This window comes from Chinchilla lanigera, unplaced genomic scaffold, assembly GCF_000276665.1.
Source record: "Chinchilla lanigera isolate Chin_1 unplaced genomic scaffold, ChiLan1.0 scaffold00003, whole genome shotgun sequence".
In the NCBI taxonomy this organism is placed as follows: Eukaryota; Metazoa; Chordata; class Mammalia; order Rodentia; family Chinchillidae; genus Chinchilla; species Chinchilla lanigera.
In genome coordinates, this window is record NW_004955404.1 from 31371072 (window position 1) to 31388571 (window position 17500).

The 17500-nt window shown below is 40.6% G+C and overlaps 2 protein-coding genes across 14 annotated transcripts in view; one reads left to right on the top strand and one right to left on the bottom strand.

The window, feature by feature from the left end:
• Positions 1–17500, bottom strand: part of Lmo7 (LIM domain 7) — a gene marked incomplete at its 5' end in the record, with an annotated part of 191416 nt that extends 173916 nt beyond the window's left edge. For all 13 annotated transcript variants that reach the window (XM_013516569.1, XM_013516572.1, XM_013516566.1 and 10 more), the window contains 1 exon segment: positions 17119–17500. In XM_013516569.1, the coding sequence (XP_013372023.1) occupies positions 17119–17187 (69 nt within the window).
• LOC106149107 overlaps positions 17186–17500 on the top strand; it is a 3279-nt gene continuing 2964 nt past the window's right edge. Inside the window, exon 1 of the mRNA XM_013516937.1 lies at positions 17186–17328. Coding sequence (XP_013372391.1) covers positions 17186–17328 — 143 coding nt within the window. The remainder of the gene's footprint in view (positions 17329–17500) is intronic.

Consider the following 17500-nt stretch of genomic DNA (forward strand, 5'->3'; position numbering starts at 1 on the left):
AAAAAAAAAAAAAAAAAACAATCAAAATGATAGCATATGAAATGACAAAGTGACAGATCAACCTACAAGGACAAAGAAACTCAGAAAGGAGAAAACACAAGAAACATTTGGAAAATGGAAAGTAGATAGAGAAGAGGTCCTGACTGAGCAGAACAGAGGAAGTTCAGACTTCAGGACATCCAAAGAAATCCTGCCTGCCATTTCTCCCAGAAAGACTCAGAGTTCACAGGCAACAGGTCCCTCAGAAAGCAAAGGGTAATAGGAGCATGGCTGGGTACAGAGACTGGTAGAGAACCCAGAAAGCAGCTGAACAAAGATTACTAAAAATGTAAAAGAAGCTTCCAACTTAAAAGAGGCCAAAGTCAAAAGGAACCTGGAAGAAACAGAAAACTGAAGAAGAAAAAAAGAGATTGTATTATAAAATCTGCAGAAGGCAGACAGTAATTGCAATCATAACAAAGTAAAATGCTACAACAAAGGGAAAAAGCAGAAAATTAAGAACAGTAGGCACTTAATGGTCAACAAACATTGTCAATCCACTCTTCATTAGAAACAGAGGCTCTGTATTATTGAAAGCAATAGTATACCCAGCTAAAAACTCTGGCCAGGCATGGTGGGGAAACCCACCATCCCAGAACTCAGGAGACTGAGGTGGGAGGATCACAGCAAATTCGAGGCCAGTCTGGGCTACACAGTGAGTTCAAGGCCAGCCTGAACTACACAGCAAGACTGTGTCTCAAAAAAAAAAACAACATTGTTCGGACTCCCTAATAATTTAGCTGGGCTTCAAAGATAGTTCTTAATGGCACTAGCAGAACTTCCTTAGGTCTCTTCAACATGACCTCCTTTAAGGCCTGGGCTAGCCCAGAGCAGGTATGCTTAACACATTTTAGTCCCAGATCATGCCAAACACTAAGGTACTGGTCACATCTTTAAACTTGTGCCCCAAAATGATCCACCCAAAATGCAATTTTCCCCCAAAATGCAAGTTTCCCCCCAAATGCTTCAGTTTCACGAAGTATTTTAACAGTACACTGGGCATCACAAGCACAGACAGGGCTGCTGTAACTAAACTAAATAAGGAAACCTGAATTTTAAATGACTTGGTAATAATCAAGAAGCCAGAAACTCATCTGGAATTTATTAAGCCAAGCAGATTCATTTCCTTACACAAAAAAGGATTACTGTAAATTGTAGTGTGGCTGTCAACCACATTCTTTACCAGAACTAAGGCCAAATTTCAAAAGTATCAGTTAGTTGGCAAGTTGTACCTTTAAGTTCTTACAAACATTTTCCAAGTCTAAAAATGTTTGCAAATTGGCTTTAAAACAGGCAGTTCTATCAACTTTATCCTTTGAATAAAAACACCTAAAAATGTACTTCCTTTCTTGCTGGACTATAAAAGCTTCCCTTTTCTAAAATAGTTCATTAGGTTCATTTTTAGTAAAAAACTATAAATGTCCTTCTTGGAAAGATCTTACAAGTGCCTCTTCCAAAATGAATACAGGAGAGGAGCTAGATCAACAAGATAATTCAAAGACACATGTAAAGAACAAAGAATATCTAGACAAAGACATATAAATATCTATACAGTAATGTATGCAGACCTAATTTATTTAAAAAGAAGAAACAATACATGGACTATATATGCCCAATCAATCTGCAACTTCACACAGGACTTAAGAGGAAGGGAGCAGTAAGAGCAAGAACACCTGACAACCTGACAATGGAGTGCAACAAATATGGAGTTGTCTCCTTCAGCATAAAATGTCTCCAGCCAGTTAACTAGCCTTAGGTTTTAACTGTGATTCTTTTGACAGAAAATACAATGCATCAAAATGCCAAAATGGACACAAAGATCTCCAATGAGAAGATGACTGAAATACCATCATCAGGAAACAAAATCCTCTACTCTTAAGACATTTGTCTATTCTGACCTCATATTCTCCGATATAAAAGAATTTTTTTATTAGACAAGAAGAATATATAAGAGGTTGGGGATGTAGCTCAGTGATCCAGCACTTGCTTAGCATGCATAAGGCCTCAGGTTCAATCAATCCCAGTCCCACATACACGTGCACACATATAAGTACAACACAAAAAGTTTACAAAACAATGTAAGGTACTTAATGAAACCCACATTTACAAATCAAAGGACAGAATAATAAAAAATTATCCAAATGCTCTGAGTGACACACACACACTTGAAAAATAGTCATTCAAGAAATAAAAACATTTAATAATCTATTTTTTATTATATCTAGATTCAAGGAGAATTAAAATATGGGCACCATTTGTTAAGTACCTACATACATTTCACATTCTTTTTTTCTTAACCCTATTATCATCTTGCAGTTCTCATTTTTTTATAACCTTGGGAATTTAGGCCTAAAGACAATACATATCTCATCCATGGTCACACATATTACTCTGGGATATGTCACGTGTAGCTTGCCATTCTTACCCCATGCCCTGCCAGCACCCAGAAAAGGAACAATCACATAACATACCAAGAGCGTACACTTTCACTTACACAGCAACTATGTGGGTCTATTTAACAGCTAAAAAAGTTTGATTTCCTTTCTTGTTACATATGATTAACATGACTATGCTCTTTAGAGTCACTAAGTCAAAATGATTCACATACTTTGATTTTAAATTCTGAAAAACAAAACATCTTCACCAAATTATTCTCCACTGAAAATTCCTGGGAAGAGCAGAGTATTACTATTCCCTGTTTATCAGAAGAGGAAAACTAAGGTCAAAAGATTAAAATGACTTCCACATTATCTTCAGTGTCTCAAGGTCACAGTGTTTAACCCAGCAGTGTGCTTCAATTTAAAAAAGCAGAGCACAATGATTCTCTTTCAGACCTGTTATCTTAGAGAACAATTCCTTTAAATATTCAATATTTGTATTTCTAACATATTTAATGAGGACATGGAGTAAGGGCTGATTTGTTAACACAGACAAATTATTTGAGAAAATGTTAACGTTTTGAATAACTCTTGCTATCTCTTCTTTTCTGAAGTGCCTGCCCCTAGACCAGTGGCGACGAGCCAATGGTATGAGTGCTGTTCTTCTTTTAAGACAAAAGATATTAATGAGGTTTTTTTTAAAACTAAAGTTTCAGTATTTGGGCTTAATTGCAGCATTGGCACTTTGCAATAAATAAGCGGGTGTTAGCTTGCCTTCTGGGCACACAGTCTCTAAAAGGTTCACCATCACTGCCCTGACGCCCTTACCATCACTGAAAGATCAAGCTTTCCACAGATCTTCTATAGCTTGGCTTGGTTCCCACCAACACTCCAAAAGCCACACTTTCAAAAAGTGAGAGATTACTTTCTTATAAAATGTAATGGTCTTATTCCCATTTTCCTTTCCCTTAATCACTTCCTCCAGTCCTGAGCACTGTTGATAATCCTCAGCGTTTATCCTTACCTTTTATGGAACCAAGCCTTCCTTAGGGTCTCTAACACATTCCTGGGTTTCTGCCTAGATTTTGGCTACCATCTTCCTTTCCTTTTCCTGTCCTCTTATTAGACATTTGCTAAGGCTCAGTCCTTGATCCTTTACACAATATGGTCTTTCCCCTCTGCTGACATATTCTGTTCCATGGGTTCCAACATCACCTGATGCAGCATGTACAAAATACACACATGCTTCAAAATCTTTAGCCACAATTTACCTTCTAATTCTGTCTTCAATCCAAGACCTTCCACACTAAGTAGACTACCAGCATCGTTGTCCTGCAATAGGACAATCCAACGGACCTCGGCTCATGCTAGAATCACCTCTCCTCAACTTGAATGCCCCCATGCTTCACATCAAGAAAGTCCTTCCGCAGCACCTTCCAAATGCTTTTGCCACCTTCAACCTTCCTGCAGATTTGCTGTCTAACATGTTATCCTTCCCCGCAAGGATGCCTTGCGACTGTCTCCTCCTTGGCAGGACAAGTCCCAGAGGAAACCAAGACAGCAAGTGTCCTTCCTGTTCCCTTCCTCATCTCGCATACACAGTTTTAAAGCCCCTGTCCCTTCCCAACATCAAGAAGCTATTGAATGGTATCTTCTTACCCCTGAGTGTGAATTTATACTGTACTCCACGCTAACTAATTTTCCATGCTTTTTTAGCTTAGCTTCAATTGTGAAATAAGAAAAATGAGACAGTGGCTGACAAGTATGTGCTAATGTAGCAGGTAGGGCACTAAGAGAGGAAGAGAACAGGAGATGAGAAATGAAGTAATTGAGAGCTTCCATTAGATAAATCTAAGTTTAAATACTGCTTCTACTAGTATCAATTGTGTGGGGAAAGTCCTAACTCCCCTAAGCCTTTCTTTTCTCATATGTAAAAAAAAATGAAAATGAAAATAGTATCACTTAATTCTTATGACAGGAGGAATTAAAAAAAGAGAAAGTTCATACCAATACAGGTAAGGTGCTCCAATCAGCTTCTGTTTTCTAAACAAAGTTCTTTTGAAAGCCTCTTCCCTCAGTTTTGTGAGATGTGTCAAGGTGATTCCTAAAAGCCAGGATGTGAAGGACAACACTGTGAAAGCATGAGGTCTGAGCTGGAGCAGAAAGGAGAAACTTTCCTGTTCTCGAGGTTTTTATTATTTTCTTTCATCACCAAACAAGCTCCTTTATCTCCAATGAGCACTGGGTACACCCCATGTTCAAACTGCAGGATGCATCCAACGAGCTGTGAGAGCTTTTCTGTGAATAGTAAATAAGCCAAAGCCTTTCGATGACACCCTGTCCCCAGCATAGGCCATGCAAGCACCCAGGCTCACCTTTACCCGCAGCTTTCTTGGGTATTCATCTTATGATATTGCTTTCCTTCAGGCATCCTCAGAACTGGCTGAACAAAGTCTACTTCTCAGGTCTTAAAGTTGCTTTTTAAATATATATATATATATATATATATATATACATACATATACATATATATAACATGCTTGGAACTTGCTCAACCTTGAACTGAACTTTAAAAAGCATGAAAAAGTACAACAAAACCAAATTCTCTTGCTCAGTGAAGCACAGGCCAGGAAGCCAGTCACATCCCAGGGCTAAAAAGATTTCAAGTCTAAAAAATTAAAAGACATTTATTCACCATTCCATTTACTTCCCCATGAATGGTTACTGAGTGCCTACTAAATACATGACACTAACCTGAGGCTTGAAAACAAAATGTGTTCTTGTTTGTAAAGCATTTGTGTAGCAGCGAAACTAACAGCTAAATACGTGTGTGTACATGCACACATGTGCACACATACGCACAAATGCATACCAGTGTGGATAAGTGTCATGAATGTAAAGGTATACAGTGACAGCAGCGCTATTTTATAGGGGAAAGGGGGATGTGAGGATGTTATCATTTAAGCTGATGCCTTAATAAATGAGGGAAGTATCTTCATGCAGAAGAAACACCAAACTCTACAGTAAAAATCTTTGCATATTTGAGGAATAGCGGGAAGCCAGTAGGACAGAGCATGGCAAATATGAAGAGTAGGAAGAGATCATTTGGGGCATATAGGCTATGGATTACATTTTCGGGTATTATTCTAAATGTAATAGAAAGCCATTGCTGGGGGAAGAAAAGGCAGAGCTGGATGCATAACCTCTGATTTACATTTTTAAATACTGCTATTTTGGAAGCAAGGAGTCCAAGCTATTAATGCAGAAACATACGTGAAAGGTGATGATGGATTGGCAAGAAGTGGTCAGATTCTGGATACAACTGGAGACACAGAAAGTCAGGTTTCTTCACAAACTAGATGTGTGGGGTTATTTTTTTTTAAAGAACAAGAGGTAATTGGTAGGTACCTGAGCAAGTAGATGAAAAGAAGTATTGTTTGCTATGAAAGAAAAGGGTGGGCTGGAGATATAGCTCAGTAGCACAGGGCCTGCTTGAGAAGCACAAGGTCCTGAGTTCAATTCCCAGTATCAAATAAAAAAAAAAGGGCAAAAGGAGAAGAGTGAGCAGGTAGGTGGTGGAGAAGGGAAGAGCCAAGAGTCTTGTTTTGAACACAGCTATGTGTATGCCCATCTGACCCTCAGTGCATCTGTGTGTGTACATTTATACATACATACATATAAAATACATATACAAATACATACCTGAAATTTAGGAACCAGGCAGAACAGGGACAAAGACAGAGAAGTCTTCAGCACAGAGAAGGTATACAAAGCTATGGACTTGATAATGTCTGCTAGGGAAAAAACTAAAGACAAAGAAGAGACCTGGGAAAATGAGCCTTTAGAGACTAGCATTTACTGATGACAATAATTAGGAGGATTCCACAAAGGAAAATTAGAAGCACTAGGGAAACAGAAAAAAACCTGGAGGGCAACTGAAGGAAATGCTTTGAGCAGAAAGTTATGACCAACTGAGTTTGATGGTTTTGATAAATAATATTTTCTTTAGATAATTCTAAATTGATTAGACACTGCTCAAGAAGTGAAGACAACGTATTTGCTTATTTTCCCTTTCACTGGATGAAAAGCTTTAAACTCCTATAAGAAAAAGAACTCCCAAATCAAAGATTACAGTGAAGTGAGCAATCACTTATGTTCCTGTGAGGATTATGAAATGGTGGTACAAGAAAATAATTTAGGTAGTTCTTTCCCAGTTCACACATCCAGATCACATTTCAATCTAGTCAAAAAGACAAAATCTCATCATACTCTCAGATTCTGTATTTATAAATCCAAAACATAACTGAGAAAATCTCTTCATTAAAAACATGATGTATTATAGGGGCTAGGGATTCAGCTCAGGGGTGCAGTGCCTGCCTGACAAGCGTGAGGTCCTCAGTTCGATTCCCAGGACCACCCCAACCCAAAAAACATGACATATTTTGTGAAGCACGCTACAATAAGTCTGTATGTTTTTGAGCATGCATGAACTCAAACATAAGATAAAACACTGATATTTTTACAAGTTATTTTTAAAATAAACTAGTTAGATATGATCTACCTCCCATTTTAGCTCAAAGTAGAACTCACTGTTGCCATATAAAAATGTTGCCCTTTAAAATACTACTTCATATGATTTACTGAGCTCTAACTCTCTCTCTCTCTCTCACATACACACACATATATACATATTTTTCCAACATGTAAATCTAAAATCTGCAGTTTGTCAAGAGTATCTATCAGACTGCATCCTTAAAGCATTTTTATACCATCTTGAAATTTCAACAGACTGCCTTTTGCCAGTTTATCCAGCTGTTGCTCAAGAATAAAAATTGAGGTTTTCAAAAAAAAAGAGTATCCGCAATTCCAAAACAAGTTAATATGGTATTTGATCATCACATACTTTCCAGACACTAACCTCACAAGATAAAATTCAGACTTGAAATATACAGTAAGACTTAGAGCTCTTGATGCAATGAAGAGAGCCCAGTCTATTTCACACTACAAAACATCATTAACTGGCCAGGGGCATTCCAGCGCAGTATAGTGATTAACAGGGCAGGCCCTGGAGTCAGATTGCCTGCATCTGAATTCTCAACCTCCACTTTACTGGTTGTGGTATTGCCTTGAGCAAATTATTTTACCTCTCACTCTTCTTTGTCTTCCATGAGAAAAACATCCTCAGACAATCATAGTCCAGACATATAAGGCTTTCTATGTACAATGCATTTGCCTTGTGTCTTACACATGGTAAAAATTGAAAAACACTAGTCCTTCTGACCTGCTCCCTTTCTGACCTGGGCCAGTTCAGTCCTCCTTAGGCAAGCTGGTGGTCCCCCGTCCCCTGCTCCCGGGAGGTCACCATATTGATGCCGAACTTAGTGCAGACACCCGATGGGCATAACGCACTGAAGCCCAAAACTCCTGCACTCAGTCGATCCTCCCACCTCAGCCTCCTGAACAGCTGGGACTACAGGCGCCATGACACCAGGCCCAGCAAAGGCTAGTTTTTTTAACTGTCAGTTATCCACCTTCTCTGGTAAAGCCCTCACTGGTGGGTAAGTTGCTACTCAAGTCTGCTGACTGTGGTGTAGGACAGTTCTTTCCCTACAGGAGAAGGATCTTCAACATAGAGTTAAAAGGTGTACTGTGACCAATCAGTTACTACTGATTCAGCCTTCTCAGCCCAAGCAGGTCTTTTCTAATCTCTCTCCTGTGTGACTACCTTCTCCTGCTTGAAGACACATACAATGTCTACTGCTATAATCATCAAAATATACATGAGCACCAAATTGAGCATTCTGTACCAGGAACCAAGTCTTTGGACAAGCTAGCAGGGGTCTTTTATAATATTTGGAAAGACTGTGCAGGTAGCTGCTGTCATTCATCTCTACAGCCTGCTAATGCCCATCTCTTTAGAGCAAAGCAGCTGACTGAGTATGCTAAACCTGTTTCAAAGTTGTGCAGGTGTGACAGCTATTATCCTTATTAAAAGCTTTTCATACATCAAACATGTTTTTAAAGAAGTGGGCATAATAATTACCTTTAGAAACTAAAGAGTGGCACAGGCATGCATTATTTATCATTTCCTCGGGCTCCAACATATTTCTGACAGTTAACAAGCCTAACGAGATCTGAAAACAAAAATTACATAAGCCAACCTTTTGACTGGACACAAAACATGCATTCATTCAACAAGCATTTGAGATCTGTAAATCAGAAACTACAGGATAATGAAACAGTATCAGAGAGTCAGTGTGCACAAGACAGTTCACCTACAAGATGTAACTTCACGTAGGTAAAGGATTGGACAAGTCTGTGGATGCTGCTTTGTTCTTCACAACTAACATTTACGAAGAGAGTGTTTTTCTATAACTCAAATGCTGTCACCTTGAGACGTAGTTTTCTGCACTGCTGGCCTTCACTACCTAAGTGTTCTTGGCATCCAGGGGGAAAAAGTTGGAGCCTTGCACAGAAGGATGAGAACCAAAGAAGACCAAACAACTCCACACACTCAGCCTAGGAGCACCTTAAGGATGTCTGTGCTTTACAAAGGGCTGTAGAAACACTAGGTGCGCTGCGCTGCTTCATCACCCAGCCAACCGAGACTTCAGTTAGCCCTCTGTGACTTCCCGAAAGAGGACAGGATCTCCTCCTTCCACCTTCCTCACTAAAGGACACCAGCTAAGTCACCAGTTACCTACATCTTTAATGTCATTAATGAGATGAGAAAAAGCAGATCAACATTCAACTTTCATTTCCTTATTTAAGGGAAAAACATGAATGGGAATTTTGAATTTTGGCCAGCATAGGAAGCAGTTCACCTTCTGCTGAGAGGTGCACATTGGCTCAAAGCTTCTAGAAGGACATGTGTTGGCTGGAACAATACCTGTTTTTCTTAACCCAGAGTCCACTTTTCTAACTGGTTCAAGGACACTTTTATGGAAGATGTAACCTCGTTGTATATTCCCTGCTTTATAAAGCAGGTCCACTGCGAGCATTTAGTGTACAGTACAGCAGAAGGACCCAGAATGCCTGGCACTGCATTGGAACCCTCCCGGTTCTTCAGGAAATACCCTGACCTAACTGTTTATACTTCCTGCAGTCAGGTCATTCTAATGACAGTGTCCTGGTTCCCATCTGTGTGTACCAGCTCCTTCCCAAGAGGAACTTAGCATCTTCCTTGTCTCCTGCCATCCCTCTCTCTCCCAGGATCTGAGACACATTGTTCAAAACACACTAAAATGCTACAGGAGGAAGAAATATGGGAAAAACAGAATTAGGACATTTCTTGAATGTTCAAACCTAGCCTGAGAAATCTGTGGTGCTAGAACTCAGAAGAGTGGCTGTTCATAAAAAGGCTGAAAACTGCTGTGCCCTGCTGGAAAGGACATGTTTTTTCTAGTGCATGTTTGTAATAGAGATTAGTAATGTTTGTTTGGGGAACTGGTACATGCCTATAACATATTTTGATCATTTCCAATCCCTCCACCCACCTCTCCCTTTCCTTCCTTCTCCCCCTGATCTGGAAGGGAACTTTCTTGAGTGACAAAAATATTGTATACTGTGATTACTGTGCTACTTACATAGGTATGCACATCTGACAAAACTCATGCAACTGTGAACTTAAAATTCATGTGGTTAGCTGCACCTAAACATTTCTTCAGTAAGAATAAACTATTCTGAGCTACTCCCATAAGTTATATTGTATGCAAGTTCAAGATCTCACAAGTTAAAAAGCCACCACGCCCAAGCCCCGTGGGCAGCTGCATTAGACTCACGGCAGCCTGTGTCAAACCTTGCCTTCTCTGACTGACCAGGCAGACCTGGGCCACTTCCTCAATGCCATCACCCCACACCCTGCACACCTCCATGCCAGCACTGTTCTAGAGGTGCTGTTTGGTTTGTTTGCATGTCTCTTTCTCCTGGAGCATGTGTCTCTGTCTCTGTCTCTATCTCCGTCTCCGTCTCTGTCTCTCTGTCTCTGTCTGTCTGTCTCTGTCTCTGTCTCTCTCTCTCTTTCTCTCTCTCTGTCCATCCAGATAAGGCAATGAGGACTTCTCAATCAGAACAATAAATCTGGCAAGAGCCTGCCACATAGTAGGCATACGACAGGTATTTCTTAGATGACTAAATGCAAGTTTACCATCCAGTAAAAGGCAGGGTAAAGTGATATGGCTGGGGCCAGGTTTGAACAGAACTGCACATGCTGAATAAACAGCAAGTTACACCCTGGTGTTCAGATGAAAGTATATCTTACAGTAAGGCCCAACCACACAAGTACACCACACTTAGCTTTAGACACAATTTTCCACTGGGAGAAGAAAAGATTCCTGGTCCCCAAAACCCTAGTTTTACATTTTGTTAAGGGTATAGCTTTGATACTATACTTGCACTCAAGAAGCATTTGCTAGGCACCATGCCAAATACTCAAGCAAAGGATACTATTCATGCCCTCAGCTCCTAATCTTTTATAGAAAAACGGATAGAATTATACAGAGTGAAAAGAGAAAGGGCTACATGAGCAAAAGAGGAGAGGAAGGAACGGGACTGAGGACTGTCTGTTGAGAAAAGTTTTTGCATATTGTTGATTCTGGCCTAAATCTGGAAGAATAAAGAAGAGTTCACTCGATCAACACGGAAAAATGGGGTATTCCTTCCTCAAGGATAGAGGGGAGAAAACTGTTTGCTGGGTGTCAGGAAATATAAGCAATGATGAGGAAATACAAAAATGCTTAACATCTCATTTAACTCTACAATCAAAACGACAGATTAACAGGAGAAAACTGAAGTCTACAGGCTTGAAGCAGATGCCGGACTGACCAATGATTTCAGAACTCTGCTCTTCATCTCTACATTATCTGGCAACTACACAAGTATTACAGTGAAAAATCACCAAAAATAAAGTAGATATATAGCAGGAACCAGTTTGTAAAAGGTCATAAATACTATACTAAGGATTGGGGACTTTAAAATCTTTTCATTGGGGCTGGGTGTGATAGCCCACGCCTGTAATCCCAGCATTCAGGAAGCTGAGGCAGGAGGATCCTTGCAAGTTTGAGACCAGCCTGGGCTACAAAGTGAGCTCAAGGCCAGCCTGAACTGCATAGCGAGACCCTGTCTCAAAAAAGACAATCAATCAATAAATAAATAAATAAATAAATAAAAATCAAATCTTTTCATTAAGAAAATTAATAAAAATAAATAAAATTTCTCATGACTTCCCAGAAAACAACTAACAAAATCATGTTTATATTTTGAATAAAGCATGTTGGCTGCAATCACTGCTAAGAATTGCTCTCTAACATTAGGGTTTTTTTTCTTTTTAACAAAGTCTCACTAGCACTTTCAAGTTTAGAGAAGTGACATCAAGAATCAACAAGTGGGATCATATCAAATTAAAACTCTTGGGGCTGGGGATTTAGCTCAGCGGCAAAGCGCCTGCTTGGCAAGCACAAGGTCGTGAGTTCGGTTCCCGGTACCGGAGAAAAACCAAAAAAAAAAAAAAACTCTTCTGCACAAAAGGAAATAACCGACAAGGTAAAGAGAAAACCTACAGCATGGGAAAATTTTTTCTAGCTATTCTACAACAGAAAAATAATATCTAGAATATATAAAGAACTCAACATAAAAGACTCAAAAAATAGACAACGTAAATGAGTAGATACTTCTCAGAAGGAATACAAATGGCCAGTAAGTATATGAAGAAAATGTTCCACATGTTTTCTGGCTATTAAAGAAATGCAAATTAAAAACACTGAGAATCCGTTTTAGCTCCTTAAACAATGACTATTATCAAGAAATCAAGCAATAGCAAACGATGACAAGGCTTCAGGGTGGGTGACCCTTCTACATTGTTGGTTGGAATGTAAGCTAGTACAACCACTACAGAAATCAGTATAGTCTCCTCAAACAACTACAAATAGAAACTCCATTGAACTCCTTCTAGGTATCTTCCCCAAAGAGTTAAAAATATTGTATTTCAGTGACACATACATACCCATGTTTACAGCAGCACAATTCATAAGAGCTGAATTTTGTAAGCAGCCTATATGTTCAACAATGAAGAAAATGTAGTGTTTACACACAATGGAGTACTGCTCTGTCATAAAGAAGGATAGACTCGAGTCATTTATAGGAAAATGGATGCACCTTGAGACTATAATGTTAAGTGAAATAAATCAGACACATGATCCTAAATACTGCATGATTTCTCTTACATGAGAAACCCAAAATATAAGTAAAGAGTAAAATAAAAGACATATAATAGGAAACAGGGAGCTAGATCTTTTGTAAAAGGGGAGGGAACCAAGAGATGGAGGGAGGGAGAAGAGGATAAAAAGAACTAAAATGCGTTATGTAGGCCAGGTGGCATGGCGGACGCCTGTAATCCTAGCACTTGGAAGGCTGAAGCAGAAAGATCTCTGTGAGTTCAAGGCCAGCCTGGGCTATATTGTGAGTTCCAGGCCAGCTTGAATTACATGGCAAGATCTTGTCTCAAAAAACAAAACAAACAAACAAACAAACAAAAAAGATGTGCTATGCACATGTACGAACTCCCCACAAGGAATGTAGCACTATGTACATATTCTAAAAAAAAAAAAAAACTGAAAAAAGTTTAATACCTATTGACTGTGTTAAAATTCAAACAAATCTATTTTTGCAAATGTTTGCTGGCTTTACTTACACAGTAGTTTGAACCAAAAATGGTTCGGAATGTTCCAACAAACCAATCTACCTCAGGGGCAGATTACATTCATAGCCAGAGAAAAGGAAGTGACAGACAGAAAATAGAACTGAGGGACAGAAACAACCCAATTGGTCACAGCTGGCATAAGTTTTATTTGAACATAGTTTAAACAGATGACTGCTTGTGGTTGGCTAAGACTCAACAATTTATTATACACATACGTTATAACTTCTCCATATATTAGATTAGATTATAATTGCTATGTATTAAGAAACTTTTAAGCTAAATTTAATTCAGTTTAACAACTGAAATTATATGTAATTACTAAAAATGCTTCTATGAATTTAGTATCATTTTCAAATGATGTTTTAATCATTCTGTTTTTTGAAAAGCAACAGTAAACATTCATGAAGGTTGGAGGATTGCAAGTTAAAAGCCCAGCCTGGACATCTTAGTGACTTGGTGAGACTGTTTTAAACTTTTTTAAAAAATGTTTAAAGGGTTGGGGATTTAGTTCGGTATAAAGGCCCTGGGTACCCAGTACTGGAAAAAAATCTTTACATTCTTTAGCACCAAAAGCAAGCAAAATAAACAAAAGGTAGTGACCAGCATATCCCTGAATGATAAAAATCAGGCCAGGTGGACATCTAGACCGATCAAAAGTAAACAGAGTTAAAACTCACTGTAGTGCCAGACTTGACAATGAACTCAACCTGGCACCCCTTAGATCCTTTTACAGGATCACAGTGACACTGAAAGACTCCAACCCAGAGATAAAGGGAGGGCAGTTAAGTAGCAAGGTGGTGAAGTAAGGTAGCCTGTTCTATGCCAGTGACAAGAAGGACTGTATTTACACCTCAATCTAGATAGCACCATTAACCCACAGACTATATACCATTGACGGACCAATGCAATGAGCAGTCTACCCAGTTTTTAATCTCATCTGTATTTTATCTGTTCACTGTATGGTTTTTTGATGTCCCAACAGAGACAGAGGCAACTATTAGTTATAGAAAATTAAAGGTGCTACAGAAGACACCTAAAATTAGAGAGTCCAGGCTGTGTTTTCTACTACTTTGTCACCCATTCCATGACCTTGCTAGAATCAAGCTTCACCTTGGTCTCTGCCTTCAAACCATTACATAACTTGGTTTTAAAGTAATGTTTAATCATAAACCAGCCTTGCTACATTATTCATATTCCAAACACAGCATTTCCAACCTGATAATAATCCAATATCACTATTATCTTAAAAGATAGCATTCCTACGTTTGTTTTGACTGTGAGGCTAGCCCCTGAGCAGACAAACCAGGTTTGTATTTATGTGTGTGTGTGTGTGTGTGTGTGTGTGTACACGCACACATCCTATGGTGCACAAGAAGTTCCATGGCAGAGTGCTTGCCTAATCGTCTAACATGCAAGAGGCCTTGAGTTGAATCCTCAGCACTGCCCTCCCAAGAGAGTATATACAAATATGTATCCATACATATATACACACATATATATGAGGTATAAGCACAATCTCAAGGGAACAAAAAGAAAAATCAATAAAATAAGTCAGACCACTACACCTCACATTCCACTCTTTCTTCTCCAAAACAAAATTAATTTTAGAAATTTTAACTTTGGTTACAAGAATAACACAACGCATTAGCCATTTAAAATCACAGATGGAAAGTTAGAGGTACAGTTCAGTCATACTGAACTTTCTTTGCACTCCTCACCTAAACCCCTAGGTTCAATCCTGAGCACCATTAAAAACAATAAAACTAAAAAATATAAATCACCGATGGAAATTGGAAGTGGCAAGGTCATTCTGAAGTGGAGGCTAATCATCAATCAAAGTTTCACAAGGTCAGTAGTTTCTCTAATCTGGGATATTAAGAACTGCAGTTGAAAATAAAAGTACCAGACAATATTATATATAATGGGTACAAATTATATATTATAATCTCTGTAGGTACATATATATATATATATATATGAATGATCCATTTATGCTGCAATTTATGTAGGGAGAAGTAACAGAAAAAGCAAAATACAGCAAGAATATTAGCAGATAAGAGAAAGTTTTACATTATACAGTCCTTACTTTTCAAAAACACTTTATAAAATACTTTGGAATCAACATTTTATCTTCAAATTGTGAGTTCTTAAAATTAATAGGTTGTGGCAAGGAGAGTCATTCATTCTGCTTCTTTTGGCAAGAACAATATTTTAAAATATGTGCTTTGGTTGTAATGACAAAGCTAAAAAAAGAGGGAGAGATGTGGACAAAGACTAGAAAAATGAAATAAACCTAACAGTGAACCTACTGCTGTCACTTCAAATGCCCATCTCTTATTAAGCGTTTTTGAGGAGTTCATTATATAAAAATTTCTCACAGAAACCCTACACAATAATGAGCAAGCTAGGACAAACAAGGAATTCTTAGTTTTCTAAATTCTGCAAGCCAAACAACAACAACAACAACAAGAGTGTCGAAGTGTGAAATGATCCAAGTTCACTGATTCCTAAGCAAATGCAAAGCATGAAGTCACAAACTCCATACAGGACCTGTGCACGACCCCCAAAACATCGTCCTGCCTCTTGCCCACTCCCTGCATTCCAACGCTCCAACACAGAACGGCAAATTTGTCTTCTAAAATAACGCAAAACACACACAACTAATGGAAAGTTACAGTTAGAAGCCTTGCCTCTTCAGAGTTTATGAATGAGGAAAGTTATTTCTCTTAACTACATAGCTAGAATTCTTCCACTCTCATTTCAATTGAAAATAGAGCGTTTATCCTTTTCCCAACTGCCCCTGCCCTCCCCTCACACCTTTCTAAGTCACCTCTGGGCCAGCTCAATATCCCAGTCCAAAAGGACACCAAAAGTTAATTTCTTAAGCCTCCCTGCTGTCTAGTGGGCAATGCTAACCACAGCTCCCATTCCTGTACACAGTGTCAGAAATCCAGGTTCATTCTCTACTTCCTCTACATATATATTTGTTTAAAGAAAAATTAATTATTTTTAAATGCTGTTTGCTCCAGAATTCTTGAACATGTTGTTTTTCTCATGGAATAACCTTCAAGCCTAATTCAAATTTTTAAAAACTGTACGTTGAGTAAACTGACACGTGGCATCAATAACTCCACAAGTACTGCAAGGCCGAGGGAATCAACAATATTCTAACCATCAGTTGTGCCTGATTTACACCGGCTTCTTCTGCCTCGCTTTAAGTCATTTCGAGGCTGGGGGTGTAACAGCTCAGAGATGCCAACACCCCAGATTCAATCCCTTGTACTCAAATAATTCATCATTTCTACTCAGGAGTATAAAGATTAGAAGTCACCAATTAACCTTCTACAGATCCACGCAGCCTATTCCCCAGGGCTGATGCGGAGACTACCTCCTCCTCTGCATAGAGGAGAAGGAGACATCCCGTCTAGAAAGCACAGCTGGGAAAACAACCGCTCTTCGACGAGTGACCCCAGCTATCTCAGTGTCATCAACGCCCAACCTGAGGGACAAGCCGCGAGCTCACCCCGTGGGCCGGCGCGCAGGGAGAAGGCTCCCTCCAGGTGCGCCCAGGTGTGCCGCTCCTCCGCCGCCCTCCCGTCCCGCCCACATCGCACTCACTACCCTCGCTCTCCAGGCGCGAGGCGGGCATCCCTGCTCCGGCCACTCCCCAGAAACGTACCGAAGACCCCGGCCCAGCTCTGAGCGCGCTGGCTGCGCCCACCGACCGGCAGCTCGGCGAGCAGAGCCGGGAGGGCCGGTCCTGGGGAGGCGCGCTGCCCGCCAGGCGGGCAGGCGCCGAGGACGTGAGGGCAACGCTGAGCCTCGCTGGGCATTCAGCGGTAGGAGAGGCCGAACTCGCCAAGTGCCCAAAACCGCCGCCCCTTCGTTCCCGGGAGGCCGGCGGGGGAGGCCAAAGCGCAGAGTGCCCACAGCCGCGGTCCCCACGCGACGCCCGCCCCCAGACCCCAAACTCCCGCGCCGAGAGGAGCAGCAAAAGGCACTCACCTCCACCCATCTCTGAGCCTCGGCGAACGCCACGGAGCAGTCGGCTTCTGGCTCCTCGACCCCTTCCATGGCGAGGGCAGGAGAGCGGGGCGACGAGGGCGGCGCGGAGCTCCCGTCCGTCTCGGCCCGGGCCGGGGGCGCGGGCTGCGGGGCTGCGCTCGGCTCGGCCGTGGGGCTCCCGCCTGTCTTTCCCTCCGCTGCGCCCGTGCAGTTTTAAATTTTCGAACCTACAGAACTTGTAGACCTCGTTTCTCGGAACTCCTGAAACGCACCCCAAGCCACCAGACCCGAGCCGGCGCGGGCGACGACGGGGGCGACTGGAGCGCGCAGCACCAGCCGGGACCCAGTTCAGACCCGACAGTCCCGGCGCCGCGCCTCCCCC